We start from the raw sequence: 26,781 nt of genomic DNA on the forward strand, positions 1-26,781 counted from the left end.
CGATGCATAAATAAAGCGCTTGTATTTCCGGTCATTGTATACGCGATATAACCGGATATGCTCGCGCGAAACAACTTCGTTCCTTCGGCTGTTCACCGACATCCGGCAACTTCAGGCACGTATTCGGGCTGATTTAGCGCGAGCCAGTCATAATGATCGTATTCCTGGCACTTCTAACGCTTTTCGCCGCGACTGTTGATGGCGGTCTACTCGAAAAATACGCCAACGCGCCCGGAAACGTATATCACGGTAGGTAAGTGCATTCGCATTTCGCAATCGCCGTTAATTTCTCGCCGTGACGGAATCTAACTGATGCTCGTCGTATCTCATAAAATGACAATTATGACGAAGGGCGTGCAACACAAGTTGCGACTAAAAGCTGTTTAACAATCTTTTAAATTTGACGGGATACTTATGCAGTCGTAGAGAATTAAAAAATTTATAAAGTGCCGTTGTATTCGCGACATCGTTGTCGACGTCATCGGTGATGTAATTGTGTCCCTTTCAAACGAATTGACCCAGGTATACCCGAGACATCCACGAGCCGGAGCTCTTGGTACCGAAGCGTGTGCTCGCGGACGGTAGCTTCAGCACGTATTCCCTGCCGAATTTCTATAACCGCCGAGAGATCAGCGAGCGCGGCAAGCGATCCCTCGGGTCGGCCAATAAACTGCACCTGGTGTTACCCTTCAACGGGATCGATCATCACGTGGAGCTCAGCCCGTATCATGAATTTATCTCGCCTGACATGGTGGTGGAGACACGAGGCGCCGGGATCAGCACTAATCTCAACGAGGGCCTGAGCTTCAGGAAGGCATCCGATCGACAGTGTCACTATCGCGGTACCGTTCGGGGACACGCCAATTCCAGGGCGGCTCTGTCTTTGTGCGATGGCGTGGTTAGTATAATATAATACACGTTGCACATTCTATATATAGCTCACCCCAAGGATCTCGGTGTTAACGAACCGAAAAAAGAATCTCATCAGGCATGTGTATACTTCGTCGCGACAAAGTACGCCTTTCACCCTAGACAGATGTTCTTCGATAGAGGAATCAATCGTTAATTGATCTCCATGGATATTTGCCTACTTACTTATATAATATATTAATTATCTCGTTAGAGATAATATTAATTGATCGTTCATGCATTTAAAGGTAAATTAATTAATATGATTGCGTGACTCGACGATCTTATTTGCTTCTTCGTGAGGAAAGTTAATTAATTCAGCCAGATTGAGATAAACATCGATTGATGTAACACTCGGTAGCGTTCGCGAGCCGGATTTTAATCTTCGCTCGTATGGTTCGTATGGTTTGTTATTAATTTTGATGAGAGTTGCGAGCTGGAGAGATAGAACAGAATTTCGAAGTGGCTACGAGCGTGGTTGGTGCACATAATGCGTTCCACGGATTCCTTCGGGAGATTAACGTTAACGAAGCAAGAGGAGAATTGCAAGCGCAGTCGGACGGATATTGTAGAAAGGTTGTGCTGGAACATTCCCTAAATCCCGTCGAAATTCGATGCGAATGTTATGACATGTTTCGCGATACGATATATTCTCTTGCATTTTTATTACATTTTATCTATCACCGAGCTCGCAATAATATTGGATAGAACGCAGTGCGAGATGTTCAAGAGCTTGTGATGTAATTGCAATTTATAACAAAGCACCCCGGTAGACGATGCTAAAAGTTATTTTCAGTAGCACACCACATTTTCAGGCGTCTATACAGACTCTAGACGTCTATACAGAGATAAACATCGATGCTATTTTGGCTGGTCTAGATTTGTATCATTATAAGATTTGTTATCGCTTGCTAATTTCATCTGTTTACACCATTTTCTCCGTCATGCGATTTTTGCGTCTGTGATCATCACGAAAATAGAAACGGATCGACAAACACGTACAATACAATCGATGACATTGCAGGACAATACGCATCGATCCACATGCAAATGCACCGTATTAACATGCACGTTTCTAAGTGCGTAATAAAACCGTCGATCCTGGGTAAACTGGGAGCGCGCTGCGAAACACGTGTGTCACGCAGCGGCATTTAATCGCGGCGTTATAGCGACGCAATATTCATTGTAGCACGCTGCACTTGCATATCGTCGGTTTGATTACGCGACAGCTTTTTCCGAAAAATAGAACGAACGATAGTAAGAATCGGGTCACAACACACCTATACGAGCGCGCTGTCGATACTTTTATAAAGTATACTTTTTTTATTCAACAATAGCTTGACTGCGACATTAGAGAAAATTGAGTTTTTTTCGATTACGTTGCGTACAAACTCGATATTTGCGTTTCGAATATATCGAAGCGAGATAGTTGTATTACAGTGTGATACCCTCAATAGCCTCGAAAGTAGTTTTCCGCCGCGCGGCTCGTTATTTTCAGAGTACAAGGCGAACGATTACGCGTGCAGATAAACCTGCAAACTGCGCGAAACGCGGGTGGAATGCCTAGTTGATTCTATTAAACGTAAAGTCGCGACGCATGTCGAGAGCGCGATTACCATCTACGATTTTCCGCCGCGGTCACGCGAATTTGCGGCGAAACGAATCAACGAACGACATTCGCGTCTGTAACAGGTGACCCGTTAAATGCAGGGTTTGTAAACGTTTCTAAATGACGGAGCGGCGCGAATCGACCGAAATGTCACGTGGAATGGTCGACGCGTTTGGCCTTTTCCACTCTGTGACGTCTACTCGATGAATATCATCGGCTCTATCAGTTTCTACACGGCTTTTTCGACGTATAATAATATATTTATATCACACTTATTTTAAAGATATCTCAGGCATGGACGCAGTCTGCCATAACTTATCTATATCTATCGAAATGCCGAAACTAATAATCAGATAGAATCCTGGCAGAATTAATTCGACTGTTCATAAATCTTAATATATGTTATACGGCGAGAAAGAAATAGCGTTTACGATATTTAATATACGTAATTTCACACCTTAATTGTAACGCTGATCTTTAACGCGATCAAAATCTTGCAACACAGCGACTTTACGTCAGCTAACCAATGTGCCACGTCGTAAATATGAATGTCAATATTTTATTTCATATTATTATCGGCAACGTGACACACCTCTCGCGCGCAGGCTGGTTACGTGCAAACTAATCACGGACGGTACTTCATCGAGCCAGTGTATCAGGCGGAACCCGAGCCCGACGGGCAACACATTCACGTGGCTTACAAACGAGATGCGCCGCACGAGAAGAAAGGGCAAACCGATACCGTATCGAAAAGACACTGCGGGACCGACGGTTAGTTACCACCTCAGATATATTTTAGCCTGTGTGTATTCCTATCCTTTTGTTTCCCTCCTTCCCAAAAGTAATTTTGAACGGGGCGTTGTCGGGCCATATTCCACCATTTATTACTTCAACATTTCACTTTAGCTCGAGACGATATAGTTCCCCGGTCCGTGTCGCGAACATTTATTATGTACCGTAACGCGAGAGGATTCCGCATAGTTACGAGCAAGTGACAAATAATGGCGCGTAGTTTGTGGAAGCTCATTCCCGCTTTAACAGACAACTGGGAGTCGGCGTGGGCGGAGCAGCTGACTAAAAGGCAGATGCAACTAATGGAAAATAATTCTCCCGGCGCGAGGCGCGATACCGCGGTATCTACGGGAACGCACAGTATACATCGTTACATTGAAATTGGACTGATCGCCGATCGGAGATTCCTCGACTTCCACAACAAGACGGATTACGAGCAGTACCTCTTGACGGTCATGAACATGGTGTCCGATTTTTATCACGACAATTCCGTGGGGAATCAGATAGACGTCGTCTTGGTGCGCGTGATATATTTGGAGAAAGAGAAAGAGGAGGTAACGTGCGATCATAATATAAAAAACATAGGATACATTCAACAAGAAAAAGAAAAAGGTCGCAATAAACGTTGTCGATACCTTATTTACCTGAAATAAATAAATTGGTTAAATTAATAAATGTTATATTATAGATATCAAATGTAGTATTACCTCCAATTCTTTGAAAAAAGAATAGTTTCTACTAATTAGATTAGAAAAGCAATATTTACGTGTGACATTAATGTCCGATTTATTGGATCTTGATGTGCTCGTAGATAGATTTGCTCATCAGTCCGGCTGCCGAGAATACGTTGGAGAGTTTCGCGAAGTGGGCAGAGAAAATGAATCCGAAGGATGACATGCATCCAAATCATTATGATATCGCGGTATTGGTTACCAGGTAATTTTCCTGGGCATCCGAGACCTAATCGTCGTGTACATCGCATTGCTATTCGCATGTATCCTCAGGTATGACATTTGCTCGGAGGGAACCAATTGCGACCTAATGGGTCTGGCTCATGTCGCTGCGGCCTGCGACTCGGCGAAGGCTGCATGCATTAATGAAGACAACGGACTTCTGCTCGGCATCGTGATTGCTCACGAAGTTGGTCACGTGTACTGTCCATGTATCTCAATCGTAAACAAATTTGTTCGAAATTGTCTTGAAAAAGCGATACAAGTTTTGAATTCTTAGAAAGCAGAAATAATTTTTAGTGTAAAATTAACTATTTTTTAAAACGTTTATTACATCATCAATTTCTTATAACCACTTTATGCAATTATTGCTATAATACAATCAAAGATGCAAAATTCCAATGCTCCTTTCAATGCTGTGTTTTAACACAAGAAAGAAAAAACTTTTAAACAAAGGCCATTCTGGTTTCTTACAAAAATGCTATCTTATAGAATGGGTTGTTCTCATGACGAGCCCGAAGTCAGTGGATGTCCATCGAAGGACACGGACGATAGCTACTTTATTATGTCCCCTATCGTCTTCTTATATACCATCCGATGGTCGAGTTGCAGCAGGAAATTTATAACAGCGTTTCTCGAGTAAAACCAAGTTGCATAAGTAATGACGGTGCATAAATAATGGCCGTTTTTAATTGCGCAATGATGCACGACTTTATACGAATATATAACACACTCAACACACATAGTTCTGTGAAAATATTATTCCAGTAAAGATATTTAGTATTATGTCTGATCGATCAATATTGTTTCTTTTACTAGATATTTGTACAATACATTTGTCACATAAATTTCATCTATTAATTATTTTGTAATATTATCAAACTCTAGCAGAATTAATTGACGTTATAATCTGTTTGATAAATCTATAACGATATATTTTACTTTTAAAGCGAGAATTCCATGTCGTGCTGTTTACTGAAAATATCTATCAAAAACGGTCATTTTTTAATATTTAATAATTTGAAATATTTAATTGTTTAATTATAATTAATTTTATGATAACTTATCTGTGAATAAGGAGCGGATTGGGCGATTGTTTGAACGACAATCCAAGAAGTCCCCCGGAGAAACTGAGATATCCTAACATGTTGCCGGGTGCGATGTATGACGCTGCCTTCCAATGTGACATGCAGTTTCCTGGCTCGAAAGTGTGCCCGCAACCTCAAGTAAAGTTTCGATCGACTTTGCATGCGATTTTAATTGCATTTTAGTGTCTTTGGTCCGATTATCACGAATCGCAAATTACTACTTAGCGAAATTCAATGTTCTTCTCATTAATCGTCGATAAATTCTTTTATTATACACTAACTACCTGCATTTTGTTTACATTTTATCTATCATTTGCTCGTCGGAAATAAAATGGCTTTTATTCATCACTTGTTATATTTTCTCGGTCAAGGTATATTCGATTATCCCGATCGCGCTGACGGAATATTCACTCTCTGAATAAATTATTCAAAGTTATATTTGCCGCGTAACGTCTGCTTTTTTCTGTGTCAGTATCGGATTTCAAGATAGTGTTCACGAGGTGACAATTCGGTATCGTACAAGATCGCGTTCGAGTCGTGTTTTCTCTCTCTCTCTCTCTCTCTCTTTCTATTCTTTTAAAACAAATCTGCTTAGCCCGGGCTCTTTGCGACCGTGTGTATATTTCAGGCGAGCGGCTGCGAGAACCTGTGGTGCTTGACCAACACGAGCTGTTATTCCCTGGGGACGCCGAAGGCTGACGGTACCAAGTGCGGTGAGAATAAGGTGCGCGCGGCTTAGGTAGAGAACCTGTTTCCACCGGCAAAATATATTCCCGGCGCGGATTATTTAGCAGCCGCTTAGCGTCGTTGTTTATGCATCCGCAGATATTACCGGCGACGTAAATAATACGAGGTGACATCAATTATCAAACTAACGCGAGCGCAAATGGCTTTCGACGCGAATCGAAAGCCATTTACGAGGCGCGACCCGCGTGTCCCGGAACGCCGCCGGAAACGTAGCGGAATAAAAGGGCGTTCCCCTCCCTCTCCTCTCTCTTTCTCCGCGAAGCGGAGAGAGATTTATTAAACGACGCGCCTTCTCTCCCCGTGCGTCGGCTTCTCGCGCGGATGTAGATTTCGTCGCCTTCGGCGCGCTCGCGAGCGGCGGACGTAGATTTAATCGCGCCGGGGAAATAAATTGAAGTGTCAGGAAACTTCTCGCGCGCGACTCTCCGCGCGCTGGAAATTGGTATTCGCGTGAAGCACGGAGGCGCGGGGAGTAGCCCGCGAGACATATTGCATTCTTCTAACCCGCGGGACACACAAAGATATTTATAAAAAAAAAGCGTTGCGCGCGAATTTCTAGTGGTGCATCCACAAGAAGTGCGTGGACATGGGCACCCGACCGGCCGCGGTGCACGGCGGATGGGGCGATTGGGGTCCCATGGGTCCTTGCAGCAGGTCCTGCGGCGGTGGCCTTAAGTACTCCGAGAGAGAATGCGACCGACCGGTGCCGGCGAATCGCGGCAGATACTGCCTTGGCGAGAGAAGAAGGCTCTTCACTTGCAACACTACGGTAAAATCGCACATCTTCCGTTGCTTCTCGCGTACCAGCGAGTCTCAGTAATCGACTTTGGCCTTAATTTCTACCACCCTATCGCGTTAATTTCTCCTGACGATTTTCACGGTTTTCAAACTGCTAGCCAAATTACATATTCCAAGGTATATACCGGCGATGGGCCGTGTCTCTGTCTTATTTTCATTACTACGGCGAAGAGGTAGTTGACAATATTGGTTCGTCACGCTTACGAGATTTTTACAGCGAGTATTTCAACAGCGAGATACCGCGCGTTACCATTTCATATTGCTACATAGCGACGCGAGCGGTACAACACGCTGTAACAAATTCAGTTAGAGAGGGAAGAGACGGGAAGAGAGAGAGAGAGAGAGAGAGAGAGAGAGAGAGAGAGAGAGAGACTCTATCATTGCCGCGAGCATCGCCGTGACGGAGCTCGGCGAAACGTTTTAATTCTTTTTAGTCGTACGACGATTCTCTACGCTGTCGCAATTCTCCTGTATACCATCCCGCATGGAATTCCGTTACACATTCGCTGTAACGTTCCGCGTTAAATTGCACAGCCCTGCGACCCGACGAAACCGCCGTACCGTGCGGTACAGTGCTCGGAACACGACAACGAGGAGATCCTGACGGACGGGCTTCATCAATGGAAGCCATACATGGACCCGAAATTAGAGCCTTGCGCGCTCTACTGCATCAACGAGAAGCAAACCTACGTGAAGATCTCGCCGACGGCGAACGATTCGACACCCTGCAAGGCCGGGACCAACTACATGTGCATCTCCGGAACGTGCAGGGTGTGAAATTGTAACTTTTTTGAATAGAATCACGTCTTGTCCAGAAATTTCTACTATCCGCGCTAGGATTGCCATATTGATCCAGTGAAATTCATTAGTTAAAACATTGAACTTCCCAATATTTCTCATATCTACGTGAGAGATAAAACAACAAACTGAATATACATACATATATAAAAGATATAAAAGTTTTACAAAATATCTATATTGATATATGCATAATTTGCAAGTGTTATAAATTTTAAAAATTCTCAAATTTATGATCATTTTTCTAGATTTTTTACATCTTCGAATTTTATCGATTTTTTTTTTTAAAGATGATTCAAAGGTTCAAAATTCTCTAACGGAAATTGTGCTCCGCTATGTTCGAGGCACTTATTATATGTTTGTGATAAAGCATAAATGCATGCACATAATTAAATTAATACATTCGAAATAATTAAAAACGTTAAATACCAGCGCGTCTATGACACTTTTTGTGTTATTCTAGCGAGATAGCAAAATTAAATTTAGTAACAGAGTTCTTATATACGGGTTTGTAATTACTTTGTTCGTAGCTGGCTTTAACTATCTACCGTTAATTAACGGAAAATTTACTGGAATTACATGTAGTATAACTGAAATTACCAAAACCTTGACATAAAAGAAACAACAAATGGCAATAAAATTTACAGTTGCACTAACATATTTTATTACAAAAAATGGTCTTTCGTTTTTCTTTTACAAATAAAATATCTTTTAAATTATTTTACTTTGTGAGAGATTTTTATTTTTGTGGCATTTATGATTTTTATCATGTTAAATATAGTGACACATGTTTTTCGCACTGTAGAAAGTTGGATGCGATTGGGTGATAGACTCGGACGCGATCGAAGATAAATGCGGCGTATGTAAGGGCGATGGGACCAAATGCAGCCCGGTGGAGGGCAAGTTTACTGAAACAGTGTCGCAAAGCGGTAAAAATTCAGTAGATTGTGCTCACGACTTGTCAAATGAAATCGCACAGTTCCTTTATCCGTGATACATCGTTCCTCTCTCTCTTCGCAGCGTATGTGAAGATCGTGACAATTCCGAGGGGAGCTCGAAATGTGCTGGTTTCCGAGAGAAAACCCAGCGAGAACATGCTGGCCGTGAAACTCGAAAAAGATAAAACATACTGCATCAATGGAGACAAGTGAGCTTCTGCAAACTCTTGCGCGACTCTCGCTCTCCTCTTTTCTGTTCTCTTTTCTGTCTTTAATTTATAACGCCCATAGCGCACATAAACGTCCCGAGAAAATTGATACGCGCAGATGCTTTTCGTAACGATGATAAAGCGTGCAACGTATTTTTTTACGGTATATACTTTTATGACGTTGTCGTTCGCACAGCCGCGAGTTTAAGAGCGGAGATTACGAGTGTGCTGGAACGATGATTATCTACACGCATCCGGAGCCGGACAAGGAAGTAGTGGAAATGAAAGGTCCGATATCCGAAGATATCGAGATACAAGTAAACTATGTTCATTTTCCAACGATTATCTCGATGATATCGTACGACGTAATTATCGGTGCGATAATACAAACTCTATCTATTTGCGCGATATATATAAACTCTATCGTATAAAAATCTAATATCGCGAATGTATCTTTTATTCGCAGTAAATTTTTGTATGATAACAAATTTATTTATAGCAAATTATCTTTTCGCAAAATCGTTACGAATATTTTATTCTTTTAATTGCTGTGAATTGACGATAAAATAAGTCTATATAATTTTCAAAATTATAGATTAAAAATGTTAATCTGTTTTTGGATAATTTAATTAAAGTTTTGTAATTTTTAGTGTATACTGCATTATTATATCTATAAAATGCTAGAAAATGTTAAAAGTTCATTATATGATTTTTGTTTATACCCTTTTAGTACGTGTTCTTCAATCCCCAAGACAACCCTGGAATAGATTATAAATACTACGTGAGATCGACGAATGCATCGTACACGCCCAAGTATATGTGGGACTTCGTCGAGTGGTCAGAATGCAACGCTAAGTGCGACGGTGGCACGATGGTAATTTATGTGACAACGTTACACGCGCACGCGGGTGCCTAATGCAACCGCGAATGCGACCGCTTTTATGCGAAGGACGTGTCATCGATTTGCGCAGGTATCCGAGCCGTCCTGCATCGAGGAACAGGGTGGACGAGTGACGCCCAACTTCTGCGACGGTATACCGCGTCCGGAAGCGAAGAGCCGCATTTGCAATCAGGCCCCTTGTCCCGCAAAGTAAGCCGCGTAGCTCCAGACAGTCCGTAAGTTCCGCGTAGATGTAGACAATGCGTCGTAATTTCACGTGGTAAGATAATTCATTGGGCGGTGCAAAGTAGCATTTTTAAACAGAAATTTAATAAAGTAGTCAAACCTGTTTTATAGAGAAATAATATAAATACGCAATTCTTATAGCGTAATATAAAATTCGATATTTTTTTGCATCGATGCTTTTTTATTTCCAACAGCTAGATCGCGTAGCAATACGTAGTAACAAAAAAATTTTTCCTAGTAGAAGAAAATATAACTTATCACTGTTCCCGTCCAACAACAACAGTTCAAATAATACTTACGACGTTGAGATAAAAATCTCTGAGCGCTATTGGCTTCCGCTCCATCGATCTTAGTTCCTTCTTTAACGATGACGTAGTACTACGCACCTATGCCCGCATACGTTCGCCGATAAATAAGATGTTAACTCAGCATCGCATAAACATCGATCTAGCGTTTTGCGCGCACATTAGCGTCCGCTCGACGAATCTGATGTAAAGTAAATAAATCCATGTCCGTCGCCGGTCGCGCGTGTAGATGGAGAGTGAGTCAGTGGAGTAAATGCAGTGCCTGCGACGGGAAGAAGGGTATGAGACACCGCAAGGTTCAATGCGTGAGGCCAGGTGCCAGACCTGGGGAGGACGATGTGCAGGCAAATCTGGACGCGTGTAAAGGTCGCGTGCCGAGGCAGAAAGAAGAGTGTATAGGTACAATCGTGGCCTTGCGCGCGTTTGTAGTATTTTTCAAGTAAAAATTCAAGATTTGCGATAAATTCTGTCGAGAAAACGCTCATATTGCATTCGTTTCAGGTACAAGACCCTGCAGAACGATGTGTCCTAAGAAAACTCGACGATCCGACGAGCAGGAGCGCATGAATGTGAGAGAGAGAGCGGACTTATCGCCAGACGATCGACGGAGAATGATTGACAGATTTGTCGACCTCGGTCTGGTCCGTTACTTGGAAAGGACCCGCGACAAGTTGCGCGACGGCGACGAGCTCGAAGGGACGAGCGCCGCCCGAGACTTCCGGCAGGTCCTTCGCGACTGGGCGATGACAAACGAGGACAAGCGTAAGCGCACCTGCGACGCGGAGGAGAGATTTACTACGTTGAAACCGGGCTCCATCATCAAGGATTCGATACCCATCGGGAATGTTGTGCTGATGCAGGCACCGTACATGGACGAGTCCCTTCAGTCGAATCTGTCGGACAAGGCGTTTCAGGAAGCCGGTGATCGCGTCGGCGTCGGCATCGATACGAGCCAGGCGAAGGTGTACAGAGGCGCTCAGGCGGTCAAACTTATCGAACAGTTGGCCCATCATAATCTGACAGCGGGTCCGCGCGCTGTTTCCATTGCCGAGAACGAGGCTCTCGATCCGTCTCAATCCATCGATACCGCGGAAAAAAGACGTTGAGCAAAAGAAAAAAAAATTAAATGTTGCGATAAATGTACGTTAGCCGTATATAGTTATCGTCCGTGTATAAGTTTCAGAAATATATGAATACTCAGATATGGATCGAAAAGCTAGCTATTACATACTCCGTTACAAGACCTGCTCTTTGCTGATTCATGTCGCACGTGATTGATTAGCTTGACGGGATGAAGGCCGTCAAGTCAAATAAAACGTATAGGTAATACGAAAAGTGCCGCGTGCGGCGGAACAGAAAATAACGTCCATCGATATGACGCTTGTCCGCGATGCTCGCTAGACAGACAAACAGACGTTCGTGTTACGGAACCTTGTTACGTAGAACAAATACGAACTCAAGATTAATGACTCGCGCGCGTTTTTTTTTAGCATTTAATTTTTATTGGTACAAGAAAATGTCGCGCGCTAGGCATTTCCCTGTGATACCCCCTCAGGACACGGGCCATTAAGGGGGAGGCGAACGTCTGCAATCTCGGATCATTACAAAGTATCGCTCCCGCCATAAATAACATAGCGAACGACGAATCTGAAAGATCAATGTTCAACGGCGGGACTCGTTAGTGGGTCGCGGGAAATCATCCTCCTCGCGTCGTTCAAGCGTAATTTATGTCGCCCGTTGCCGCATATATACCGCCGCATATTGAGAGATTATCTTCGGGCTCCGGCAGATCTATTGCCGCTTTATCGTCAATTATGGCCGTGTTAGCCGGACTTAAACAACGTCGCTGATTTAATCGGGCCGATTCATCTTGCGACTCACGGACTCCCGACAATCCGAGCCGAGTTTTCTGCTCTGTCCGATCGTTAAAATTCGATACGCCTGTATAAAAACGCGCGCAATACGTATAATTCGGTCGTATAACGTAACGATTGTTTTTATCGCTTCGAAGCATCGGCGATCTGCACGCGCCGCGCGCGTTACACGCTCCGAGAGCAGCGCAGTATCGTGCAGCATCGTACTATTCAACGACTCGTAAAAGTCTCTTTGATAGATCGCATAATTCGTCTCTTCGAATCGACGCAGATTCGTCTTTCAGACGCGCGTCGTCTCCACTCGTTTGCGCCGCGGATTCGCCGTTCCGAAAGAGCATACACTTCGCGCGAGAGTAATCGATGCGTTCACGTATGATAATAAATTCTTTTCTCTTTCACCGCGCCGAGGAGCGCTCGAATTTCTCCTCGCGCCATCATTTGCGCCATCGGTCTATTTCATCGCGTATTGCATGCACGTCGTTCGCGAAAAATCGAGATCTCGGAAGAGGCGCGCGCTTCTTCCTGAATTCTCTGTATGTATCTGAGAGCATCCATACCGACCAAGGTAAATTCCGTGCTATTCTCCGACGGTCGCGGCTCGAAATCCTTTGGGAAATTCGTTACGACGTTCTTTTCATCGCGCTCCAGAATAATCGTGAGCGTTAGGTTCTGAATGTCCTCTTTATCGATCACTATCTCGCCCTTCTTAATTTTATTCGCATTTATCTTTTCCGTATCGTTCGGTGCATTTCTCGATTTTTTATCTATCTGAGAACGATCTCGACGAGTCTTGGTCGAATTTCGAATCGCGTCCGCTGAAATTAAGCTCATTGTCTCGCTTGGAAGCGCATTAACGTACCCGGTGCCGATCGAACAAGAACGATTGGACGCTCGTGTAGAGAAATCACCTGGATGTCGGTCCTCCGCGACGGCGCCGCTTAAAGCCGTCTTAACGGTCGCTCGAGCAGCTCTAATGAAGTCGTTTTGTCGCGTTAGCGCGCTCGAGCGAACAGAGGAGATCTCGCGTTTGTCGTCGGCGGCACCTCTGTCCTCTCGTCTTCGCCGGCTGGCTTCGCAAGGCGCCGACTCCCTTGGCTTCGGTCCTTGGCAGTAGCTGTCCTCGACCACATCGAGATCCTGCTCGCCACGGCCGACGGGTCGTACACATTTGACAGCGCGCCTTCGCTTGCAGCCTGGCGTGCATGGTGTGCAGCCTTGCCATTCGCCAATGATCCACCTGGAATCGCGCGCGAAGATAAGAGCGAGGCTTTTAATTAGTCAGCGACGGTGGGGCGACGGCGATTATCGCGCGGTGTCATGTCCATTCGTTTTCTCAAGATAAAAGTGACAATTCCGTCCGACGCGTGGACGTGATATGGACGCAATACAATGACGATATGAGAGCGATGTATATGTGCAAACGTTATTATTATACTGCCTATGGAAATAATGAGGGCGGCGTAAATCCTTTGACACGTAATTGATTTCGTATCCACCATATCAAGCCTCGTTAAAGATCATTATAATTATTTTTTTCTTATATGTTCTGATAACTTTAAAATATTTCAAGTGTGAAAAATTGTAAATATAGCAGTAAACTTGCCGCGGTATGCAGGGAGCTTGATTGCATGGTCTGACTTTTGCGTCTGGTTTACTGATGTTCCTGCAAAATTTATCGTCCACCAATCCACCGATTTTCTCGATGCAACGGGGTTTCGATATCTGTTCTCCCGGACCGCAACCTGCCGAGCATTTCTCCCAGTCAATGAAGTCCCAGGAGAACTCAGGTTTGCGGGGAGTACGCTGCTTCAATCCTAATGAGTATTTCAATGTGACGTTCTCCTTTGCTAGAACCTGCCAGATTAATTAGCTGTCAAAGAGAATACTGCGATAGGATAAAATTAAATTTCTCTTTAATGCAGTTTCTAAAATAACACGGTAATTACTCCGATATAAAAGCGGGAAAATGTGCACTGTATTTAAGATACGTCTTCAGAAATAAAAATTTAATTTTTAGCCGTTTCGTAAAACGTTGCAAATTTTATTCGCGTCGCGTCGGCAGGAGTTGGAAATTATATCTGAAAAAAGAACTCGATTCGAAACCGCTTCCTTTGAAGATTATAGCAACTGATTATTATAGCAGTACTACGATTTTAATTGAACACGAAATGTTCTGAAAAACGTTTCTTCTTGCGCGTTCTTGCCGATAGCACATGTCCAAGTTCGAACACCTTGTTTGAGATACGTTATCGATTTGCCGAGAGTAGCGACTAATTAGCGGAGTGCGTTCATTATGTTTACCAATATAATCAAGTCCTCAGTGACGGGTCCCGGTATGTTCAAAGCTTCCTGCCTCGGCCTTATCATTCCCAGCCACGCCTTAGAACCCGGCACATTGAACATTCCTAGACGGTTACTGAAATAATCACACCGCGTTGTTAATTATGGAGTAAGATTGGTATCGTTATTTGCGTGATATGTCATAAACGTGACAAGATTGATGAAGTGCAGGTTGAAGAAGAGCACCGAATTAGAGACGTTAACTCGCAACATTCGATCAGTTTTCTCGAGATTATTACGTGCATGTGCGTTACAGAAATGAAAGAGAAAATTTCACTTTACCCATCGATCAACACGGTTTTCGTACTTCTGGTGCGCACCACGATCCTGGATTTGGTCGGTTCTGCCTCCTCGACGCGAATATTTCTGGCACCGGCCGGCACATCTGTTATCTTCTTGAGTCCTTAACGCGAAAATTCGCGCGGAGGATTATTACAAAAAGCTACCACGCGCGATATTATTCGTCGAAATTTCAATTTCAGCATCGCGTTGTGTTGCGTAGTGCGGATTTATTTGGCTGTCACAAGTTTCTCTCTCTCTCTCTCTCTCTCTCTCTCACACACACACACACACACACACACACACACTTATACACACATAAATATTCTCAATGTAGCGCTCGGGATTCCTCTTAAAGAGCAAGACTGAACGCGCGCCTTATACTTCTGCTCTGGCGGAATTTTAATTCACGGAAGTTCTCGTTCGCGCACTTCCCATTCATCGTGCTGTAGCGACATTGAAGTTCATCGGCATTTTTGTCAAGTCGCGAAATTCGCTCGACGTGGAGAAGTAAGCGAGAACGCCAAGAAAATTATTATGAGGAATTCAAAGGAGTGGTTGACAGAAAGAGAGAGAGAGACTGAATGTCTGAAGGCGCTAATACAATATTCAGCCATCATTTTTTAAATATTGTAGAAGTATTTTTAATAATGTAGAAATTCACTTTAATGCTTGGCAAAGACCTTCGACTTTGGAAATCTTGGCAAAAGTGGAATGGTGTATTATGTTTTCGAAAAACTAGGCAAAATAAAATCTTTATATTTGCATTTATATGTATTTTTTTTATTATAATATCAATACTACGTTTTTTCTTACGGGCTTGGGCCATAATCGACACTGTTCCTTGCTTCAAAGTACACGAGGTGCTGTCGCCTCGACAGACACCGCAGACGTCTTCGACGGCGGCGGATTCCATATCTAGGTCGCAAGGTATCTCCCTGCACACACCCCCGACGCAAATGTCTCGGATGCCTCTATAACACGTGGTACCGTCTACCACTTTCGGTCTCAACGAGGTCACCAGATTAGTTTCGCTTATGCAGTAAAGCGCGCAGGGGTTTTCGGACGCCTTCAAGTCTAGGGAAGATAAGTCACGAAGTCGACGCGGGGCCGAAGATCGCTTATCGCTTATCGCTTATTACCTTCGGGCAGATTATACGCCGTCCAACGATGAACCTTTCCGTCTTCCGGAAACACCCAGTCGTTGAATTCGGCGCACTGCACGTCACGAAACGACGGTGCGCCGATTTCACAGGGCTGTAAAGAACTCGAGCATTAATACCGTGCACGATAATTTTCCGTCTGCAACAGCTTTTACAACAACACAGCGCGTTCAAGACTTTTCATTTTCATTTACCTGAACTTTATTGACATCATAAACCTTGTTATTTTATTTCTTTAATTTAACGCTCAAAGTGTTGTACACTTTCGCGTGCGTCGCGTAAAATTCTCGATATAAAAAAGCGTTTTCAATGTCTATCTCGCAGAAAATGCGATTGTCGCATAAATCGGATGTTTACTCAAGTAAGTTCGCGCTGCGCTTACTGGAAAGCTGTTTACGAGCACTCGCGAAACTAACGTCCGTGGCGCAGATTTTATGGCGCTTCCTGTCACCCACGCAATAAGAGCCGCCTTTGGACGGGGACGGCCGGTTGCATTTTCTCACGGAGTACGCCACGCCGGAGCCGCATGTCCGCGAACACCTGCTCCAGGACGACCAGGCACCCCAACCGCCGTTAGTGATTCCAGGTCGTTCTCCCACCATCAGGCACTTCATTTGGTAGCACCACTGTAACATTCGTTACACTCCGACGTCGCGGCACCTGGACTGACTTATGTCACGGGGAACGAGAGAAGGCACGGAGGATGTCCCGGGGAGGTGCATTATGAACGAGGCTAAATGATGCACTACGTCCTTTAGAAGCGCGACGTGGAAATTTATTATGTCCTGCAAGAAGATATTCTTGCGCTTCGAGAGACCTTCGTCTTGTTCCATTAGAATCGCTAATGCTATTCCACGACGGGAATAATTATCGAGTCCCTTTATGACTTCTACCAGTTTTAAGCGTACTTAAAGCCGCTTAAATGTCTGCCAGGTGGAATAATATTTCCGCCTTTCACTTCGTCATCGCGCAACTATTTCAAAAATTAATTATTTATAACGATACGTGCTACTTTGCATATAGTTGCAAAAATAATATATTAATCCGTAGATGCATCTCTCATTCGAGGAAATATACTGACATTTATATGGCACTTTATGCCTCCAATTTCGCTCGTCATTTTATAAAAATTTTCGGGACTATCTCACCATTTTGCTGGAACGGCTACTTGAATTTAGCTATCTCGCGTTTCCATTTAGAACGTCCGCATTAAAGTATACGCTCGATTCCGCGATAACACGCAAACGCATCAGATCTGCCCTCGGCCAGCGACGAGATAATTGCTCTCCGTTTCACTGCAATTGCGCATCTATTTGTCTATTTCATTCCACCGATGATTGCATCGGGCTGTTGTGAAGTGACATGACAAACAAACTGAATTTTTACGCACGTAGGCAGATCAATCTATTTTCGTAGTCGATGTTATCGTTTCTGTTTCCAATTTTTTAAACTTCGCAATCCCCTGCGCACATCGTCCAATTTTACTCACTAAATTTCATCGCTCGGGAATTTGTTTTTCTTTTTACGTCGAGTTATTTAAATGAAATATCAAGCGTTTCTCCTTTCCTATAAATATCTGAATGGATCATGATTGGAATAACGCGCTTTAAAAAAGACATGGATTTCGACTGGTATTATTCACATCTCTCAAACATATTTTACTATTTATAGCTGATATCCAATAAAATTTTCAATTTTTGTGAAAAAATATTTGTGCACGTTTCAAAGTGCATTCATCCATTTCGCACGTTCATAAGATCTGTAATTAAAAGTAAGAGTTATCGTCTGTTTCTGATGCCGCGGCCCGTTTATCACGCGCCAGTATCGACTTTGTTCAAGTTTGCTCGAGCAATTAGAGATTACTCGCCGGCCAGATTCACGAGCTTCAACGGTAATGTCCGACACCCCGAAGCGGTAGTCAGCCAACGCTAATGACTCTCGTCTACGCGCTTCAACGCGCTTCGGCACGCCCAGTTATTAACATTGTCACCCAAATCTGATATTTCGCTGATGTGTGATATTTGGACATCGCTCGTCTCCCGGCCATTACGGGTCTCGCGTGCGCCCACATTCTATCACGTTTTACCGAATCCCTTTTTGCAACGATCACGTAGCCGCGCATGCTTGGCCGACCGCAAAAAACATTTCAGCCGACTTTTGCCTCGTTTCGATTTCCGAAATATCCGTGACTCGACTTGAAACAAGTTTTATCTGACAAGATACGTGAATTTTTATGCGGGATATATATACGTTTGCCTGATTCTCCGTATATAACTTCTTTTATATATCGAATTCGTTCAGCAAATTTGTAGCCGACCTTTACGTTTTCTGGAACTCTACGAGCTTCTTGGATATATTCAAGATAAATTCTTTTATTCTCGAAACGGATTTTGTATTAACTGTCCGTAAACTGCTTTGTAAGTTTTTTAACTTGTTATTAAGTTTCAGATAAATAACCTTTTAACTTTAAAAGTATAATCAGCTTTCTAGGCTAATATAAATAAAATATAAAAGCTAAGAAGCTCCGCTTATTAAATCGGAAGAAAGTAAGAAACGATATAAAAATTGCTTTTTTTTTTTTACAACTCGCAAACGTATTATTATGAAAGAATTTACAATGTGTCTAGGCGCAATGTTAGCATGACATACTTTGTAAGAATGCATCTGCGAATACCTGCTCCGCAATCTTTAACCATGCCGTGCTTTGTTGCCTTAAGGGCCAATGAAACTCAACTGAAGTCTGAAACTGGTTTTAATTCTGAAAGGGCGCGTGACTCACGTCACGGTTGATGGCGGATCCAGATAGCTTTTTTAGCTTTCTGCTATATACTCTCGTCGTATCTCTTTCATGAGATACTTATGCTGTTCCGACATAATGGCTTCTCGGTGAAAGGTCTTCGAGGACCTTGATTAATTGATCAATATGTAATTTTTCTTCGAATCTGCGCTCTGTTACGCTTTTAAGGCTCTCTCGAAGGCGAATACTTATTCATCAGTTATATTATCACGAACGAACATTTTGGTGAACAATGTATCGACCAAGACTTGCATAATTAATTATTATAAATTCTTAATGGATCGATAAAATGTTAATTAACTTTGAAATGAAGGAAGAATTGAACTTGAGGATCTTGTTTTAAAAATTGTTATAAAATTGTCAAAGCTCGAGAAAAAACTATTTAAATTTAAAATTACAGTGTAGGGCAAACTAAATTGATGGACACTTCAATTAAAGAATTATTTAAGTAGAGAAGAAAGTTAAAAAATTTTGCAAAACAGTTTCTGTCATGAGAAATAGCCCCAAAATCAAAGAATCGTTACTTTTATAAATCGTTCTATCACAATTCTCGTGATCTACGGGTCTTAGATCATCCTTCGTGCCTTATTTTACGCTCTTTATTCGTAAGCGGTAATTTACTCTCTTTTCGCCACACGGGGTACCCTCCGCGGGTGGTTTCCTGTCAGTCACGCAACCTCTGCCCGGAATGGCACATCTAAGGGTCTCGCAGGTCTGAAAACGGGAGCAAAATCGTCTCGTTATTTTTTTTTAACTTAAGAGATGTGAATATAGAATGAGCTCTTTAGATTTCATTATTCTGCTTTATCTATATTAAACAAATGTATAAGTCTTGTTTTTATTCTTCTTATTATTTTTAAATCGCATCTCGTTTCCACTTTTCCTTAAACGTTTATCGCCCATAAATGTGTCTATATGGCTGTATGCGAGTGCCCGTAGTGCATTCAACTTGGATTCGCCAAGCCTAAATGACTATGAGGATCAGTCATCCCTGCGGGAGCCTCGTTTTACTTAGTTAAGTGCATGCCGATCGCGATATCGCGACTTCCCCGGCCTCTTATCTGACGCCGTGCACGGCTGGAGAACGTATTTTCCTAAACGGATAAGGTAGGCCGCAAAGGCAACGGTTTGTAGATGCGAACGGCAGATGGTGCCTGTTTACGGAGCGATGTGGATTCGAGCAAGCTACCGATGTGTTAACGAGCTATCAGAATCGCGTTAACAAACTGGCCGATTGCGCTTTACACTTTCACCGGCAGAAAGTGATCGCCGCGACGTTTCTACTATGCCGCAATGTCGCGTCTCTGATCTACGCCCAACTTACGATTCCCATGTCACATTGTCGAGCATCTGGTCGATACCGTAAACGGCATTGATCGTCACCGTTGTACATCACGCCCGGCAGCATTTCCGCAGCTGGAAAATGATGATCTTGCGGCTCGTCTTCTAAGCAGAACCCGAGACCTTGTCTGAAATCAATGACTATTCTATATTTCATATTTCTGAAATTCGAATAAATATTGCACATTATATGTTGCAATATATCGCAATATATAAAGCAAGCTATCACTCATCTACTCCAACAATATAGTATTTCTAAGAAATTAATTTTTGTGTGGTTATCTTTTCTTTTTTCAGTCTTATTTTGGAATTTTAGTATAATTTATACAGCTCTAATTCTTCCTCAGAATTTTTGACATGTTTTAAAAAAAATTTTGCTGATAAAATATGAAAAGCAAAGCACATATATTTGAATATTAACAGTAACCTATGGCGATCGTTTAGTGTTTCATATCGCGGATCACCGTCGAGTTCTCCACGAGACAACGACCGGAAGCGCGGTTCTTAATTTAATTTGAAATTTACGGCCGTAGATCAGGCACTCCTGTATCTCTTCGCGTTTCTAGAAAACGCGCGGGAGTAGATGAGGAAAGCAGCTTTGTTGCCGGCAGACTTTAATAAAGCCGCCAGCGAAAGAGCAACAAGCATTAAGCTTACTCGATGTACGAGCGTAGGTAGCGCCGGGAGCACTCGGACCATTTTTTCGTGATGTACATGTCGCCGGGGTGCATAACGGTGGTTACCACGTATCCGTTCCCGTGATAAACTATACCGGGACAGCCGTTCTCCCGCTGCACGTCGTGGGACATACCCAGGCTGGCCGTAATGAGAAAAAGAAAATCGGCTTTTCGGAGTGGAATATTTATTGGGGCACGCGCGCGCGTCGCGTCGCCCGCCGGACTCGCTCTTAAAAGGTATCTCGGGGTACACGACAACAAGGAGCCCGCTTCATACATTAAACAAACGCTCTCGGCCGTGACTTATTTACGACGACGCCACGGTATACCATTATTTCCACTCTCGGGCAAAGAAACGGTCTTTAGGAATTTATTTCGAGGTTTTTTTCCCCGCCAGCGGCATGAAGGGGCCCCAGTCGATTTGCGCGAGCAACCGTGGAGGAGCGGCTATCGGGATGAGAGAAATATTCGTTCTAGAAATATTTCTCCAGTCTCTCCGAAATAAGAGTATGCGAAATATATCGTGCATACAGAGTGTTACGTTAATATTATGAAGTTAATTTTGTTGCTCGGCGCGATCACTTGGTACAAGATTGATGAGATTGATGTTCTACATGTCCTGGAATATAGCCTGCGTTTATTCCATTTTTGCGGCGCGTAATTACACGAAATTTTTCCCGCGTCTAATTAGGTCGGAGCGGGATAAAATTAATTACGGGCTTACGTGTGGCCTATCTGATGAGCTATATGATAACCGGTTGACAAACCAGCATCTCTCACAATGGCTGCGCCTCTCAAAGGATCGCACGTACCGGCAATCGTGGATGTACCGGTGAAGCCACAGAGGTTTGTCGAGACACAGATATCTAATCTGATAAGTTATCGTCAAAAGGGCGAGTACCTGCAATCTCGGGATTAAATTGAATTTCCGACAGAATTGCCTGCGTCGCGTACTTGCTAATGAGAATCGCGCAATCGTGGTGATTTGGGTGGGAATCACCGCCGGGATTCATGGTGTACTGCCACTTTTGAAAGCGCCTTAGCGTCGCATCCGCGTCTCGATTTATCGACAGATTCATCTGCATTGTATTCGAAAAAAAAATATCAGGTTGGCACGAATTCAAAACGCTTGAAAAAAGATATCGTCTGAATTATAAATTATAAATCCGAATATTTTCCATTCGCAAAGAAGAGATATGATATTAATACAGAAGTGGAAGAGATCCATCGCGTACCTTCGATAAAATAACAACATTTTATTTTGAGAGACGTTTCTGTCCCGTACTTTACCTCATCTTCCTCCACCTCTAATCTTATAATTCTCACTATGGTCAGTTGCATATGTAAACCTAGACTGACGTCGTGAAACAATCCGGCAGCCTGAGAAAGAGAGGATATCTGAAGAATTCAGAAGCAAATATGCAAAGATTTTGAGAGACTTTTAACTCGCCATATTGAAGAGTGTTAGTATGTAATTTTCGACATCGAACTCTCTGTGATAGTCCAATAGAGACTTGTCCAACACGACCAGCAGTTCTAGCGTGTACGACCTACTCTCGATTGATCTTGCGGGCACTCTCTTCTGCGGATTCAAAGCACGCTTGGCAATGATCCTGGACGTTTCACCGATGACGTTGCAGAGATCCCGCACGGCAGCGGTTTGATACTCATCTGGACTCCTTTTATACACGATATGCGGTTGCTCCATTTCTTTGGTAAAGTCATGTCCAGCAACTGGTTCGATCATGTACCACGCGTGCTTCGTTTTAATGTATCCAACCTGAAGATTAAAATAATGAAATCTTGGATTTGCGGAGTCCTTAAAATTTACGATTGATGTACTTCGATCGGAAAGAAACTAACGAGTTCTATCGAATTTTGTTTAAATTTTATCACTTTCATCCCGCATCTCTAAATATACCAAAAGTTGTAATGCTAGAAATGCTGGAACAAATTTAACCAATTAAATCAGCGTACACGATTACGTAACAGTAATTGTACGCGATCAATCGAATGAACAAACATTCAACTAACAAGTCCGTAACAGGTAGATAGAGCGCTGTCTTCCGATTGGTTGCGCACACGGGCTCGATAGTGGCATTGCATGTCTCGCAATCGTTTCAATTGCATGTTGTTCAAAAAATCCTGCGATCCCCGACGTTTCTCGATTATTGCACCTGGTCCAAGGAGTCGATGGTTTGGATAGAGCTCGACGTGGTGCTCCTCGTGATCAATACGCAGGCGATAGTGAACGGCATCGTCGCCTGTCGTCCGATTTCGATCGAAGGAGCGCTCGAAGTGATGAGGTATTCGATGAGATATAAAACTCCCGTCTGATCTGACCTTTCGCGGTATTACTACTTCGTGTCCATCCGGTAAATCAACAGCGCGCGTATAACGGCCTTAAGAAAAAAATCGAAATGCAATTTTTTTTCAATATAGACGATATTGATATTTTTATACACAACTTTTGTAATTACAGACATAATTGTATAATTTGAATTAAATTTTTAGCAATATCATAATTAATAATTGAAATTTTTGTTTATGGTAAATCGATTCTAAAAACTAGAATGCAATAATAAATTTATGTATAATTACTATTGTTTATAAGTATTGTTAAACTAATTAAAAGTAAACTCGACGTTTGTTTCACCGCTACCACAATATTTAATATTTGCTTTTAGTACAATTTTATTAAGTTTCACATATATAATATATCTCTCTACCTGTTATTGGCAAATTTATCGCAACAATGCATTATTTGAATATTATGCTCGAAATTCCGAGTGTCCGTTTCACTCATCAATGCATTATATGCGTTTTAGTTTATTATGATGTTACACACATTTCCATTTCCACGAGAAATTTGCGTGGAAATTTAATAAACCAGAGGAACCTTTCTAAATCATAATTATGTATGCTCGAATGTACGTCACCGATGATATCTCGTCATTGACCACATCCCATTATTTAACCTTCAACATTGCATAATGGCATTAATGTCGCTGCATCACGGAACATCTATTCAAATTTTAGCCTCCCTATACGCGCTGCAGTTAATGCATCAACACTATAGTAGCGACTGATAGATCTACATTAATAGATCTGTGAATTAAATTCGCAAATTGCGACGAAAGCACAAAGAATCGATTTTATTTTTCGAATTTGAACAAAATTTTACAAAAAAAAAGGTCGATCTACATATGAAGTTACACGGGCGAAACCGACACGGGAGAAACCGAATGAAATCGAATGGACGCCGATATTATTGAGAGACGCGAATATTTTCACCAAGGGAATATTTCCGTTTCCGCCTTTCCGGACATCGCTCTGTTGCGAAAATACAAGAAGCTTTCTCGTGTAGGTGAAAATATTACAGAAAGTAAGGTCTCTCGATATCAGGTATCAATTTCGTCATTGTACGCCACGGGAGAACACGGTAAGAGACAGAAAAGATAGAGGGAGAAAGATAAAGAGAGAGGCAGAGGGAGAAAGAAAGGAATGAAGCCACGGCAAGCACGTACAATGGATCATCATTTCGTGGTATAAGCGCAGCAGTTTTCCCGCTTGGCAGTGCTATATCATAGAAAAATGTCACTCGCACACACAGCATTTTCTCTTAAAAAAAAAATTACTCGCCCCATTTCAGGCTATTGAACATTTAATTAATAATTGTTTAATTAATTTGTGATAAAATGCGTTTGAAAGTGAAGATTTTTTTTAAATTTCTAAGGCTACGAGAATATTTAATATTGTATTTTACGATAAAAATATTTTTTTTAACATTTTCTCTCGTTTTACAAATATTTTTCCAAGATTCCGCGAGAGAAGCGTTATTACTTGGACAAGTGAAATGAGCGATAAGTTAAAAGATGCCATGTCATCATGCCACGGCAACTGGAAGGATCCTCTTAAATCGAGCTCGTATAACGAAAAGAAAGCTTGCTTTCGTTTTCGGCATCCGCGGCTACGACTGCAATGCAGACAAGGAGGGGGGGTGGCATAGAGATGTGATGTACAATGGGTCATCTTCTCGTACCGCGACCTACTACTACTCTTCTCTCTGCTGCTCGCGAAACCGCGAAAAATAGCTCTCGCGTGCGCGCTGTGCTCGACAAGAGGAAAGCTCTGCTCTGATAGATGGCAATGACTTTCTCGAATAAGGACAGCCTGATAGGGTGCGGAAAAGCTCCGAAAGGGATCGACGTGGAAATTTTTTTTCCCGTAAGAAATTATGGAAACTGCCAACTATATATTTCTCAGCTTATAGAACATTATACAAACAGGTCCCTCATGGTTTATGTTATATTCGTGTGCGTTATATCATGTTTTATATTTTTCGCATTTTTGATATTCATATCTCGATAGATGTACATATTTTTCTCTATAAATTATTTCTACAGTTCCTTTCCACGTAGATATTCCCGTATGTAAATATTGCTGTTTTGAAAAAGAGAAAAAAGGAATAAAAATTTATTTGAACGAAGCAATTGAGTGCAGCGTTTTTTTTTAAATCTCGATACTAAACTCTGGCACTTTAATTTTGATGTTGAGTATTAATGACAAAGCTGAATTGATTTCAGTCGAGATTTTTGTAAATTAAAAATAATCATAATTTAACAAGTGCAGAAAAAATTGATCGAGATTATATAGAAAATGTATGTATAATACATATGTATACCTTGATAACCAGTATAAGCATGCTGACTATGAAGCGTTACGAGCACGAATAACCAAATAGACGGATAATGCGACAAGCGTTTCATCTTAATATCATACGATCCTATCGCGACGTGCATCAGGCTCTAACACAGACATTGGATCGGGAATGTCAATTCAGTTGATAAAATTAAGGAGACTAACTTGTTTGACGTAGGGCGTGTTATGCACACACGCTGCGAAGCGACATATCGATCTCGAAACAAAAGGGTCGACGACCACGTATGCTTGTCAAACCAATCTATTTTCTCGTATATTTTTCTATGCAGTCTGAATGTTGTCGTATTTACGCTTCTTCTTGTAAAATTCCTCGATATCTCAACGGGTTATGACGTCAATACCACCATTTGGAAATTCTAGCTTTAGTTTTAGTTTGAAGTAGGACTTTGAAGTAGGACATACTCCTATTTGTTAAGTAAATCTATTTTATTTTTTTGCACAAAATTGCGTAAACTTAAGATGCTCAGGAGAACGCGATATAATTCATATTATCTTAATTAGGTAACACTAAACGAGCTGTTCAACGATGTATTTACTAAAAGATTTTAATTATATGTTTACCGGTAAAATTCCGTACTGATAGTCAGCGCGATACGAGCTTTCTATCGACATTTAATTCAATTTTCGTGTGCACATGTGCACTCACGAAAAGGGCGAGTGAAGAAGTCACCCCCTTAATCGTCTGCAGTAAAGGCCATTCTCGGCCGTAGCGGTGACATATAACGGGTCGTTCGATGCAATCTCTTTATCGTAAAGTTCGGATTAAAACGAACAAAAAACACGGCCACGTTTGACCTGAAAACTTGGCCTTGCCGCGTAATTTCCAGGACGCGAAGTTTTTCCACGTGGGTTGCGAGCGATCTTGGAAAGGGACAGGATTACTCGAAGAAAAGTGTGCGATTAATTGAGCGAGCGAAAGCTCTCGATGGGAAGATTGCAGGTTGCTCGCTGTTTTGCGTCTTTGTAAAAAGAGCGTTCGTTTAAAGTACCGCACGCACGATTGACCTCGACTGTATGTTCACTTGATTTTTATAAGTGACTTTATCATTTTCTTAATAAATATTAAATTAATGAGAGACACATGAATCAAATGCAAGACGTAAATAAACTTATTACTGTTATTAATAAACAATTGCATATGCAATGTCCATATGCATTCGTATATGAGCGTGTTCGATTATAATGAACGTACCATTGTACCAGACTATTCGCTTTGTTTCATCATATGAAGCTATTTTTTACATGAGACGTGAGCATTGTTGTTTACAAAAACTTTTTTGTCTTTTTTCAAACGATATTTTTTCAACTATTGGATCGTT

At 42.2% G+C, this 26,781-nt stretch overlaps 3 protein-coding genes across 3 annotated transcripts in view; 1 reads left to right on the forward strand and 2 right to left on the reverse strand.

Moving 5' to 3' along the window:
* The window catches only part of LOC112468204 (A disintegrin and metalloproteinase with thrombospondin motifs 7-like), a 61,719-nt gene extending 48,344 nt beyond the window's left edge, over positions 1 to 13,375 (reverse strand). Inside the window, exon 1 of the mRNA XM_025037290.1 lies at positions 13,052 to 13,375. The gene's annotated coding sequence lies outside the window, so the exon portion shown is untranslated. The remainder of the gene's footprint in view (positions 1 to 13,051) is intronic.
* LOC112468200 (A disintegrin and metalloproteinase with thrombospondin motifs 7-like) lies at positions 153 to 11,559 on the forward strand. The gene is made up of 18 exons (XM_025037271.1): positions 153 to 253; positions 523 to 898; positions 3,124 to 3,289; positions 3,560 to 3,864; positions 4,122 to 4,246; positions 4,315 to 4,461; positions 4,753 to 4,899; positions 5,339 to 5,486; positions 5,977 to 6,072; positions 6,655 to 6,864; positions 7,428 to 7,664; positions 8,497 to 8,620; positions 8,712 to 8,838; positions 9,035 to 9,155; positions 9,569 to 9,712; positions 9,810 to 9,928; positions 10,499 to 10,668; positions 10,771 to 11,559. The coding sequence occupies exons 1-18, from the start codon at positions 153 to 155 to the stop codon at positions 11,373 to 11,375; spliced, it is 3,468 nt and encodes a 1,155-aa protein (XP_024893039.1). The 3' UTR covers positions 11,376 to 11,559.
* On the reverse strand, positions 12,600 to 25,509 carry LOC112468207 (A disintegrin and metalloproteinase with thrombospondin motifs 6-like). Its single transcript, XM_025037295.1, has 16 exons — positions 25,425 to 25,509; positions 22,775 to 23,142; positions 22,224 to 22,520; positions 22,031 to 22,120; positions 21,695 to 21,819; positions 21,465 to 21,611; positions 20,721 to 20,879; positions 20,047 to 20,191; positions 19,344 to 19,436; positions 16,342 to 16,551; positions 15,905 to 16,019; positions 15,579 to 15,839; positions 14,766 to 14,886; positions 14,445 to 14,559; positions 13,747 to 13,997; positions 12,600 to 13,380 (listed from the first exon to the last, which is right to left on the reverse strand). The coding sequence occupies exons 1-16, from the start codon at positions 25,507 to 25,509 to the stop codon at positions 12,600 to 12,602; spliced, it is 3,363 nt and encodes a 1,120-aa protein (XP_024893063.1).
* Positions 25,510 to 26,781: the final 1,272 nt, after the last annotated feature.

The sequence above is a fragment of the Temnothorax curvispinosus genome, unplaced genomic scaffold (genome assembly GCF_003070985.1).
Source record: "Temnothorax curvispinosus isolate PA1 unplaced genomic scaffold, ASM307098v1 QBEX01018224.1, whole genome shotgun sequence".
NCBI classification, from domain to species: Eukaryota; Metazoa; Arthropoda; class Insecta; order Hymenoptera; family Formicidae; genus Temnothorax; species Temnothorax curvispinosus.